This window comes from Aquila chrysaetos, chromosome 22 (assembly GCF_900496995.4).
Source record: "Aquila chrysaetos chrysaetos chromosome 22, bAquChr1.4, whole genome shotgun sequence".
Taxonomy (NCBI): domain Eukaryota; kingdom Metazoa; phylum Chordata; class Aves; order Accipitriformes; family Accipitridae; genus Aquila; species Aquila chrysaetos.
This window is the reverse complement of record NC_044025.1, coordinates 2,864,149-2,876,744: the sequence shown is the minus strand read 5'-3', so window position 1 is coordinate 2,876,744 and position 12,596 is coordinate 2,864,149. Positions and strand designations below refer to the sequence as shown.

The 12,596-nt window shown below is 54.1% G+C and overlaps 1 protein-coding gene across 6 annotated transcripts in view; it reads right to left on the bottom strand.

Annotated features, from left to right (window-relative positions):
* Positions 1 to 209, bottom strand: part of FBXW11 (F-box and WD repeat domain containing 11) — a 78,045-nt gene extending 77,836 nt beyond the window's left edge. For 3 of the 6 annotated variants that reach the window (XM_029997928.1, XM_029997929.1, XM_029997931.1), the window contains exon 1: positions 89 to 202. Coding sequence is in view for 2 of the 6 variants with exons in the window: in XM_029997930.2 (XP_029853790.1) it covers positions 89 to 133 (45 nt within the window). In the remaining 4 variants the exon portion in view is untranslated. Of the gene's footprint in view, positions 1 to 88 lie in introns of all 6 variants that reach the window. The other 3 variants (XM_029997930.2, XM_029997927.2, XM_041119278.1) reach the window with 3 other exon arrangements.
* Between the last annotated feature and the right edge of the window lie 12,387 nt (positions 210 to 12,596).

Genomic DNA, 12,596 nt, shown 5'->3' with positions numbered 1-12,596 from the left:
GCGGGGCCTGCCGGCGGGCGGAGGGAAGAAGGGGGGGGGGGGGGGTGGTGGTGGTGGGTGGGCAGCGCGGGAGGCGGGGGTCACTCACCATCAGCTCGATGGTCTTGTCCTCGATCACCGAGTCGGGCTCCATAGCGGCGGGCAGCTCCGCCGCGGCGCCCCGCCCGCCCCCGCCGCCTCCCCGCGCCCGCCAGGCCCCGCCGCCGCCGCTCAGCTCGCCCGCCGCCCCCCCCCCCACCGCCGCCGCCACCACCGCCGCCGCCGCCGCCGCACGCACGCTGCGTCCTCCGCGACGTCACGACGCCCGGAAGAGGAGAGGCGTCACCCGCTCCGGCTCCCTCTCAGTAACCGACCACAACTCCCGGCGGACCTCGCGGCCCCGCGCCGCTATTGGCTGCGGGAGGCTTCCCGGCGTGCCCCGCGGCGGGGCGGGGAGGAGGGAGGGGGGGCGGTGCTGGGAGCCGCGGCGGTCCCCCCGCCCGCCGGCGGTTAGGCCTCGCCGGGGCGGCCCCGGTCTGAATGGCAGCGGCCGGGGGGCCTCGGCCGTGCACGCTGTGCCTTGCGGTGGCCGTCGCTCCCGGGAGAGCGGCAGCGGCGCTAGGGCCGCGCCGTCGCCCTCGGAGCAAAGCGGCGCCTCGGCCCCAAGGCGGGAGGAGCGGGGGGGTCTTCACGGCGAGAGGAGGGAGCGGGAGGGCCCGAGGAGGACGGCGGCTGCTCTCGCCAGGCTCCCGAGGACGAGGGTTCCCTAAACACACTCTGTCCCCGCCGGGTTCAGTATCCTAGGACTGAACCAGGGGCTGGCGTGATGTCGTTTTCCCGCTTTCCTACCCAGGCCGACGGAGGGAGAGCGGAACCTTCCGGCAGCCGGTCCCTGGGAGAATCCCTCCGAAGCGTGCACAAGGAAACGGCTCTAAAATCCTCCTGACTTTACCCAGAGAGGAAGCTGGCCCCTGTCTTTGCGCCACACCTCAGGACTATGTTCTCCTGATTAAAATTCGGAAATGCCTGGGGAGGAAGGATGGCCGAGCTGGAAAGGACTGAAAAACTCAGGCCCTACGCTGGCAGACGGGTCAACATGGCAGTAACATTTGTGTTAGGGTTTATGAAGAGTAACATTTTCATAATGATACTTTGGTTGGTTTTGTAGCTAATTGCCGCAAGCTGTTACAGCACCTCTGACCGAGTTTCTTCTTGGCGGCAGAGCTGGGTATTACCCGCTTAGTCCAAAACGACGGTTAAAAACCCAAGAGAAGTTGCAGCACGTACCTTGGGAAATAAGAAACCTCCCTGTCTGAGCTCCTGCGTGGCCCGCGGCGTAGCAGGGAGGCGGCGGCGCTGCCTGGGACTTGGCACCTTCACAGTGCTCTAAATCAGTCTGTAGGGACCCGAGTTTGGAGAATGGGACTTCATTTGTTTAACAACGCACCAACGGCATTTTGTTTTTACCTCTTCCCTCATAAAACAGTGAACACACAAACTTGTTAGCATCATGTTTTTTAGAATTACCAAACTATTAAGTGGTGGTGTTTTTTTCCTTAAGTAGCAATAAGAAATGAAAATAGAACCCATGAAAAACACCAGCTTCTGCAAACTGTATGTAATTAGGAAAGCATTATGATACGCAGAATCACGTGCTGATTATGCACGCTGTACTGTTTATTTAATAAACAGTCTTATTTAAGAAGTCCCGTTCTGCCCAGTCATGTGCCTCTGGACTGATCTTGCTGGCATCGCTCGGTCAGGCAATGCTGTCTGCGCTTTTAAGCAGAGTACCTATTTCTGCTTGCGTTGCTACTGCAGCTGCTCAGCCCTGTACAAGATAAAGATCATGGATATACTGAAATGGGATTATTCACCAAATGCTGAGTGACAGCAGGCACAGCATTTGGAAGATAAATAGATGGTCCTCGCCAGAGGAAGCTTTCAGTCTAGGTTAGATGAAGACAGAAGGGGCCAAATACAAAAGCTTGAAAAGGAGATATGCCATACTTGCAAGGAGATGTGGAAACGTGGATAAGGTGGCGGCATTTCCATCTAGCTAATCACAACCCTTCGCAACGAGCAGCTTTTTCAACCTTTAGGGTCTGTATCCTGCTGGCAGACTGTGGCTTGCCGCCATCCTCCACTACCGCTGCGGAGAGGCACCGAGCATCTGCAGGCTTCGGCTGCTGGGAGCCAGCTGGCGTGTCAGGTGGGATTACAGGATCGGCGACACTGAAAGCTCAGGTGCTTGGGGTGACCAAGGGCACGCAGGCTGCGATCTGATGACACAGCAGGGACCAAATGCATTTGTAGGCATTGGGAATTGGAAGCAAAAATGTCATAAGCAGCAATCTGGCGTAACAGCACAGCACTAACGACTCTGTGCTTGTGATGAAAACGGACTCGGTAGCTTCATGCTAAGCATTTTTTATTCCGTTACCTGTTTAAATCTCTGCCAAATGGTGAAGAAACAGAGTATGAACAAAAAGTACGTACGGAGTACATAAAAGTATATACGGAGTATGGAAATGGTGCAAAGTCCTTTCTTATTGACAACACACCTGCTTTACAGGACATTTATGTCAGCAGAAATGTATTTTATTAATTAAAAAATGCTTAAAAGAATACTTATCATGAGGTCTAAAATCTTTTCATAGCATTTAAAAACGTAATCCAAGAGCAGCAGGTCTCCTTCCCCGTCAAACAGCTGCTGCGGCTCAGTGTCTGGGGGTAAAACTTTGATGTGCCCCAAAAGCTGCCCCATTGACATTCTTCTGGACAAAGCGAATACCAAACATGCCGTTGCCCCAGAGTCCCTCTAACTGGGAGTACGAAGCCCAAACTCACACACCGGCGCTCACGTCAGCTTGGGCTGTGCAAGCGCCCGCTGACCCTTACCCAGACACGCTCCATTTCCACGTGAAAAAACATCCGAGGGCTTTTCCTGTCAAACCTGGGCACCCAGGCTGGCAGCTGAGCTGAATTCTTTCCACCTTCACATCATGACCTATAACAAAGGACTTGCAGGTCCAATTATACCCTGTCCTTCACGTTGTGTAACGCCACTGACCTCGGCAAGCTCACAAAGGTGTCACTGAGAATAAGGCAGGACAAAAAATCCAGCTCGCTTTTGCTCTCCCTGTAATCAGACGTTCGCTCTGGAGATCAAACAAGGCAGCAGATATTTGTTTGTGACACCAAAGTAAAAAATCAGCATGTCTCAGTCTAAATATACGCATGGAAGAGATTTGCTGACTGGGACAATGCTATTTTACATGGCACTTCGCAAAGTACAGCTGTACAGTCAGGCGAGTTTTCTGACTGTGGAAAAGATTGTCCAGGGCATAGGAAAAGAGAAAAGAAACATAAAAGAGAAAAAAAGGCAAAAATTCCTCCATTTATTTAAAGAACGAGTAAATCCGTGGTCTCATTCTGGCAGTCTGAATGGTTAATGCATCGCAACGACAGATGCTACAGGAGCAGGCGTGGGTCTCTGAAACTGTGGCATGAGCTGTGAGATGGAACTTGAGTTCCTGTAATCTGCTTTTAATTTTGTGGAAAAAAACAATTTCTATGATATGAAAGAAAGAGAAGAATGTTGACAGTAATTAAGGAAAGCATTATTAAAAAAATCAAATTTTTTGGCTTTAATGCAGAACATAAGAAAAGCAAGAGCAGGGGATATCGATCCTTATATCTGTAAATTAAAGTAAAATTGTTTCTGAGCAACTCATGACTTAAGAGCTCATCAGGACTGAGTGACATGTCCAAGGCAAGGTCTAATAAGATGGATGAAAAATCAAGTTTTTTATGAACTTATTCTAAGATACAAACCCATTGGATTCTGATGAAGCCAAGCACTGTATTCCCATGACTACAGGAACCGCACGACTGCAGTAAGTTGCGGAGCGTGTCTCTGGGTGCGTGCTCTGTGTTCGGGTTAACACAACGCTGTATCAATAACTCCTCTGTGTGTGCGTGCGTGTGTATCGCCATTTGCTGACAGATCCGTGTCACGCATCTGCACATCAGCAGAGCAGGGACAAAGCTGGTCATTAAGCGCTAATGACGACCTTGTTCAGGTGGAAGCACACCAGGGCGGTGGGGCAGTTTCAGCCTAAGAGGACTCGCTCTGCCAGTTTTCCTGCGAGGATGAGGATGAGGGGGAAGTGGAAGAGGGAAAGTCCCAGTGCCAACGAACCGGAGATGCCTCCACGTTGTGCAACACGGCAAGAATTCATTGAGGTTGATGTCACCGTATCGGAGCAAAAGTAATCACATGTTTAAAAAAACCCTGGAAAGCTTGTACCGTGGGTCCCAAGACTGGCACCGTCCCGAAAGCTGCGGGCATCCGAGTCGCTGTGTCCGCTCTGCGAGGGGGCGAGAGGCTGCCCCAATGAGCTGGGGACGCGCAGGGAGGCAGCCCCAACCCAAACCACCGCCTCTGGGCTGGGACCTCTGCCGAAACTTGGCGATGAGTCCACGTTTTCTGTATGTTCATGGCGTGATGTACCGATTTCCTCTTCCAGCAGGTATTTTCCAGCGGGCCCTGTGCTTACCTGTGATCATCTGCACTCAGAGACAGGCGGAGAGGGCGAACTGCTGGCAGGACCAGGCGGGCGGCATGGGGAGAGCCTGGCAGGTAGCCATGCTGCCAGCCCCACGGAAGGATTTGCTCACTAATCCTCTCCAACCTCTCCTCCCCCACGGGCAGGTCTGTCTGCAGCTCACGCTGCCGCGAACCGGCACCACAAAGCGCCTGGGGGACGGTATTAGGACTGACACAGTATAGAAATATTTGCCAGTTAGAACACGATTTGATTTTTTTTCTCCCCATACCTTTTCTGTATAATAAAGTGAATTATTTCTAAGCCTGTGTCCATTTTCTGCATGTTTTTTAGGCCTCGAACAGCCCAGTCAGATGGCAGTCATCCTGTCAGCATGTCCCTTATTTCAGGGATCCCCCTTGACGTTAAACACCCACAGGACGAGGATAAAAGTGACCGGCCACAGGTGCCTCCCAGGCAGGCTCCTCTGTACCCGCAGGCAAGGGCGCTGCCCCCAGTCCCACCACGGATCCAGCAAGGCTGAAGACAGGTGGAAAAAAAAAAAAAAAAAAGAAAAATAAGAGACAGGCAGTGGCAAAACGACACAATCTCTGGGATTTGCTATGGAGCTGGTGGGAGGTAGCTGCTCAAATCCTCCAGCAGCTCCGTGGGTATTCATTTCCCAAACTTCAGATGCCTTTCCGAAATCCCCAGCCTAACATAGTCTACTCACTAAAACTCTCATCTTAGGATCTTACGATTGTTTATTTGGCTGTTTGGATAGGGATCAGCGGTTACTCAATGGACAGTAACGAGTCACAGTGCGAGAAAAGCAAGGGCAGATACATTTCAAATGCTCCTGCTGGAAGAAGAATTATTGAACTTACAGCAGATAGGAGTAAGATATAAATAAACATTCTTCTTTGGGCAGGGATGGCTGCTCTTGAAGTATGAAAAAGTTTAGTCTTCCTTCAAACAAATATTTTATAGCCAAAATGGCGTGACACTAGGTTTGATGATTTTTTTAAAGATCTGGAAAGAAAGAGCAGATTCAGAAGGATTCTTCCCCCTTGCCCAATAACAAACGCGCTAACTCTGCCGCCACCCAGAGAGAAGCAGCCGGTCCTTATCCAGCTTTGCTACGGCCCCTAAAATAATGAAGTTAGGAGTGAGAGGGGGGTCAAAATACTGCTATTTGCAAATAAGGGAAAAAAAAAAAAAAAATCAATGCAAAGCCCCCACATCCTGGGGTGAAGGAGGAGGTACCACCTGCCATAGGACCATGCGGGACGCGGAGCAGCAAAACCCGCACGGCTGTCCCGGGGGTGCGAGGGCAGCGTCTCGCACGGCCACGGCTCACGGGGATGTGGGCACGGGGCTCTTGGCGCTGCTGCTTTGGGGCGGTGGGGCACCCACAGAGAGCGCACGGCTTGCTCGGTACCCACGCTCCAAGCATGGGATCCAGCACCCCAATTTTTCTTCCCTGTGGCTTTGCTCACTTGTTCAAGGTTTGGAGATAAGGAACGGAGAAAGGAGGAGGAAGAGCAGGCGTGGGCAGCGAGAGGGCTGCCAGCTGCAGCGCCTGGATTTTGTGACTCACGGCTGCAGCTCCCCTTCTCCAGCGACACGCGTGCCGCTTTCGCACAGCGCCTGGGTTGCGCCGCTTCAGTTGGCACGTCCTGCGTGATAAAGCAGGACGTAATTTTGTGGTCTAAAGATTAGAGAACCAGAAGATCCCATTCCAAAGCGTGGTTTAACATCTGACCCTCTGCACTCCACAGGAGCACCGCTGCCCTTCGCGCTCCTCCACAGACCCTCTTGCCTTCTACTCACAGACTGCTGCTCAGCCAGGTCAGACGTTGCACCGCTCCTCAGGTCTCCCAAAAAACCCAGAAATCATTTCTCAGATGAAGGAAAACAGCACATAGTTGCTCTTTTCACACACAGGCAGGTGAAGCCAGTAATATAATACCCCCCAGTATGATGGGACTTGGTCTTGAATATTGAATAAAATTGCTTGTCATACGAAAATCACAAAAAACCCATCAGCTCATACAATTCAGAAGGATATTTGCAAACTGGGAATGGTTTAGAGAGTGTCAGCTTTGGATTATTAAGAAAAAAAACCCAAATTTTTAATAAACCATATTTGGAACTGGCTGGCTCACCAGAGCTGCCCAGCCCCAGGACTATCACCTACTGTAGCACCCCTTTAATTGAGGTTTTTGACGCTGTTTCACTTTGTTCAAAAAAATGGTCTGCACTTATGGTGTGGGAACTGTGCCGTCCTGGCCAGCACCTCTGGAGCTGGAGTCACCCCCAGCCCCTTGTGTGAGCCCAGCACAGGGAAACGAGCGGCTCGGCATCCCCCAGCCCCACCGCACGCATCCTTCCCTGCCAGAACCCACCCTGGCCCCGGCGGGGGGACACCCCCTGCCAGAGAGACACCCCTGGGCAATCCTCAGCCCCCACGCCGGCTTCTCCCAGCCTGGCTTCTCTCCTGACTTATCTGCAGCATTCACAGACACCCTGGGGTGATCGAAATGCTGTTTTGAAGCTCTGGTGCCCCAATATAAAAACCAAACCAAACCAAACCCAAACCCTATGCACCCTTCTAATTATTTATTTCATGTCTTGGATGTCTGCAAAACATTTTTTTCCGTACTCACTGGGAAATATTCTCTGTAGACATGCTGTCAGGTTATTTTCTCTGTCTTTATTCTCTGTCAGTTATTTTACACTGTCTTTATTTTCTCGACACCTTCAGTGTGTTTTGGACACTTAAGAAATTAGAATGTATTTTCACCTTGTGCTAGATGGAGAGAACAAAGCCAGCACCAAAATCCCCGCTCTAACCTCAGAGCCAGCCTTGCTCTGCAGCCTTCCCAGGGCTCTCGCCTGTATTTTCAGGTGGGACAAAAAAAGCTGCCCCATCCCTTGCCTGGCACATCACCCTCCATTTTGCTGCCACTGCATGATTTGAAAACAGAACCAAACCTTCTTTACTGAGGCTCAGCCTGGGGGTGTCAATCCCGAGGTGGGCTGTGGCACGGTAAATGCGGTGGTGCCATCACTGTCAGCCAACCACAAACCCTAAGGACTCGTCTTGGCCTCAGCTTGTTTTGGCTCGGCTTGAACATGACCGTATTCCCCACCGGTGCTATGAAGTCTCCTCGCTGGAACGGCGGAGCTGGCGGACCATCAGGCGAGCGGTGGCTCGCTGCGCTCCCAGCTTCGGTTTAGGTTTGTGCAATTACGTGGTTGTTGCCCTTGAGAATTGGATCATGTGTGGTGAATATGCTCCAGAGCTCAGTCCTCAGTATTTAATTAAATTTACAGACCCATCGGCAAGACAGAAGAGTTGACAACAGACTGCTTGGAAGCAGACAACTTACCCAGAACAAGATTTTGACTGTAAGAGCAGGACAGTAGCTCCTACGTGTGGAAGCAGGCGGTGCTGGCTCTCCGTCCTGCACGGGAGTAGGTGACGTTTGGGCCGCCGGTGTCCTGCCAACTGGAAAACAACCTCATGAAGCCAATAATCCATTGGGAGATGACAATAAAGCTACGAACAGCCTTGCTTTGCAATGCAGCACCCTTCAGGCCCATTCACCTACCTAAGCAAAACAGCGAGGGACTGTGAGTAGCTCAGTTACCCCATTAATAAGAATGTGAGAACAAAAGCAATTCACACACATGGTCTTTATTCCCAGCACCGCTCGGCAAGTGATTAAACCACCCCTTGGTTTTGCAAGTGAAAGGGAAAGCCCCAGCCCTTTTTTTGGTCTTAATCGGAATTTATTTCCAGGTTATTTTTTTTACCACATATTACACCTGCGTGGACTTTGGGAAGGATTAGTGCCCTGGGGTTCCCCCCGGACCTGCCGTCCCCGCTGGCACGCAGCAGCCCGGGTTTCTGCCCCAGGCAGTGCAGCCCGGGCTGGAGGACCCTGCTCGGGAGCCCCCCAGGCTACAGCAATGCAGAGCCCTGAAGACCCCCACATCCCCGTCTGGCCAGAAACCAAAGGAAATGCAGCTTTTCACAGACAGAGACTTAGGAATAGCAAAAGTTCTTTCTGAGTTTCGGGTGTACTTTTACATAGTTATGGCAGCTCTTTGATTTCCCTGGTGGCTTGTACCAGGGGAGACAAGACGGTGGGTGACGTGGCACAGGGGCACCTCTCAAACCACGGCACGTCGGAGTGGCACACGCTGGGGTCTGCGCCCGTGGGGTGAGAGGATGTCGACCTCAGCAAGGAAAAGGCCAGGAGAATAATTTTTATTTAATGTAGATTATCCTCAGCTACGCTCACCGCAGAGGAGCTTGTCCCAGTCCCATCCCCACTCACCTCCCACATGTATCACTTTCAAACCCAGCCCCTGCATTCCCCACGAATAAGTTCTGATATGCCTGAGATAAGTAAGATGTTACACAAAAGCTAACGAGCCATCAGAGCCAGACCCGTGGCATCCCCCGATGTGCTGGAGCGGCTCTGAGCCACAGCTGGGGCGCAGCTCCCGATGCTCCTCACACCAAAGCCACACGCAGCACGTTCCCCCTCGGCACCCTCCTTACATCCCCGGGATGTTCCTCCTGGAACATTCCTCCTCTAGCAAAAGAGCGTGACCCAGGCATTAAACCAAGCCAGGCCAAAGCACAGCAAGGCTCATCTCAAAATAGAAATGCAAAGGTGGGTCTACAGAAGGACAGTCCCCCGTTGTCCCCGGCTTTGCAGAGCACGTCTTTGCCATTCCTAAATGCGCTCGGGAAAATTGCACGGACACTGGTCACACCCAGGATGCACAGAGGACACGGGAGGGAGGTATTTAAGATTCACTCGGCCGCAGATGCAACCAAAATCCATCCCGGTGTAATAAAATAAGCAGGTTAAGTGCAAAGGCAGAGCGGCGAGGAAGAGACAGGGCACCTTGACGTGTGATGAAACAGGAGAAATGACGGCAGAATCCCCAGCACGGAGGTACGTGAGGTGTCCCCACGGTCGTGATGGCCCGACGGCCGTGACATGGGTTTAAAGCATCCTCCCTTCCCTCCCCACCCTCCAGAAATATGTTCTTGGCTCCCAAGCGGGGCGCTTGAGCAAAGGCGGCCGACTTCAGCTCATGGCAACCGCTTGCTACACCTGATGCTCGTGTTTCACGCGGAAAGTCCCCATGCTTGATCTTGTATGCAAAGCACGAACATTGTCCTTTTGGCTGGTTACCTGCCGCATTCCACAGGCAATGAGTCAATGGGAGCTTTCTTAGGCTGTCCTTGCAGGCAGTGTAGAAATGGAGATTTTTCTTAAGGGAAACTAGCTCCGGGAGAGTGAGTGGTCCCTCTGCCCGTCCCCATCGTCAGCCCCTGCGGTGGGCTCCTGCAGACAACTCCAAAAGAAATACCTCTGCGCATCGCTCCACCCCTCCCTGGAGACAGCATTTAGTTTGTGACCTGTAGGATGACATTTGTTTAGGAAAATGATTTTTTACTAACGTAACCATGGATGTTTCCAGGCCTCTGAACAGCTCTGGTTTCTCTAAGCATCACCCAGGTCTCAGCCCAGAGGAGCAACCTGGGAGCCGCGGGAGCCATGTGCCGTGCTGAAAGGGAGATACCCACAAAATATCCAGCGATAAGGACTGCGGTGTCCCCTCCCCGCGCCCGGACGGAGGCACCACATCAGCAGGAAAAAAGCAGGAGAATGCAGGAGGGAGGCACCTCCATCTCAGCCGGGCATCAGCAGCGAGAAGGCGGCTGGGGACACCACGACCGTGCGGCTGGGGACCCCGCGACCAGCGTCCCCCACCACCGGGGATGTCTGCAACCAGTCAAAGCCACCCGGTGTTCCTGAAGGATGGCGTCCAGCTACAGCAGCGCTCAGATGAGATCAGCCATCCCTCCCTCTTCTCTTATGCCACTTAATTCCTCTATACTTTCCATTTTCCTTGCTAGGAAAATAGTTTTTTCGCAGGCTTTTAGCTTTCAGGCAAGTTGCCTGCCTCCATCCCCTCCTGTCCTCAAATAATACAAACTTCTGCTGTTTTGGGTAAATTTAGACATGACTGTGCAGAACCGACCCGCTGGGGGTGATGCTGAGGTCTGTATACTGCATGTCCTTCCCACACACCAGTCCACCGAGTCAGCGTCCTCCTGTGCAACCCCAAATCCATCCCAAAACCACCCGTGGCCGAGAAGCGTGCGAGACACGGGCTGTACCCCGCGCAGCCTTGGCCAGATCCTGCGCCCGGCCCCTCACAGCAAGAAATCCTCGAGCAGGCTCGCAGCCTGGAGAGACACTCACCTCGTGGCACAACCTGATCCCCGGGGAAGGGCCAAAGGAGCTGGTTTGTTTAGGCTAGAGAAGCAAAGATGGAGGGACACGTGACGGAGCTTTCACGTGGCTGCACGCGGGGAGAAGTGCTCAAGCAAGAGGTAATTCCTTTTGCCAAATCAGATGGTTGAACACCCTTCAGTGTGCTTAACTGGAGAGCAGTTTGGCACGGCTGTCCGACGTGTCCTGAGCATTCCCGTGAGGTTTCGAGGAGCAGCCTGAGCAGCAACGCGGGAGCATTCAGCAGCTTTTCTACTAAATTACAGCAACCCGGGCTGCAAGCAGCTCCCACGAAACCAGCTAGAGAGAAGCAGAGGGGTTTCGTGAGCCTGGGTGAAGCTCCTCTGCCGGCAGCCCGCTTCCCGGGGGCCGCACAGGGCCGTGCCCGGGGACAGGGCAAGCCTCCCGTGGTGCTGCGGGGGCCCAGCTCCCTCCCAGCACGGCGCAGGGCCCCACGCTCGGACGCTCAGAGCAGCCCCCCTGCCTGCAAACCCAGGCAAATCCCCAAAAGGGGCAGATAACCCCAGAGGAGCAGCCAGGAGAAGGGTCGGCACCCGCGTGAACAACGCGGCACGATGGCAACCACCGCTGAGGTGGAAACCGTCGGCCCTGTTCGGGGCTCGGGGCTTCATGGGCTGGGACACGTCTCCTCGGTCCTGTGCCGCGGGGTGGGTTTGGGAACGGGGACAGGGCGAGCGCGTCGGGGCGGGCTGCGGGGGAACCTCAGCACGGCTAACAGCAGGTACGGTGGAGCGAACCGCGGCGTCCCGAGCGTAACGGGATGGCCGTCGGTGATCAGCGATCCCGCGGCAAGCCATTACCGTCCCGGATTTCCCTGCTGTGCTGTACCCTCTACTGTGACGCTGGGGCTTTACCGCCCGGGAGCATCCTCCAGCTCGGCGCTTCGGAGCAGCCGGCAGGAGCGCGGCAGGGCAGGAGCCGGCACAGGCAGGGCTGGCCGCGGGGTGCTCGGCTCTGTGACACCCGGCAGCGTGGGCAGGGTCACTCCTGCCCGCATCCAGGACTGGAGCCAGCCGTGGGCGTCCTCCCCCCCCCCGGGGACGCTTCAGGGTGTCCTGGAGCCGGCTGTGATTTTTCTGGCCGCTGGGCAGCCCGCGCGTGGCCAGGGTCACTGCAAACGTCCTTCCAGGAGCTAGTGCTTGGTACCGTCTTACCTTCACCGGGCTGTTGGAGCCTGGGCGGTGTGCGGAGCGGCTCTTGGGTAACCGGAGGCTACTGGAAGCCGCAGCCAAGCCTAGTCGAAGGTCTCCCCGTTCATACCAAGTCCTGAAGTCAGAGCACAGGGGAAAGAAAGCGGCAAAACAGCCACCCGGGACTCTCCAAGCCCATGGCAGGGAACACCAAGGCAAGGAAACTCAGCTGTGAGGATCCCGTTGACAGAGAGCGAGGTTTTTTGTGCCATTGCGGAAACTTGGTGGCCAAACAGGTGAAGCAGCTTCTCAGAAAACTCCTGCCCTAGCATTAAAAAGAAGAAACTGTGGATTAGAAGCTGGTTTTGCCTTAACAGCTGCGGAGGTGGTTGGGGTTGAAGGGAATAGTCCGACACACGACAGCTTGATGTGCAGCCAGCTGGACTGACGCACCGTTCCCTTCAGGAGCTCCTGCCTCCGGGTCCCGGCATTCCAAGAGTTGCCACGTCCAGGGTGGCCACTGCCGCGGCTCCGCGAAGAGCAGACCTGCACGCAACGGCACCGTCACGGAGCTACACGGGAGGAGA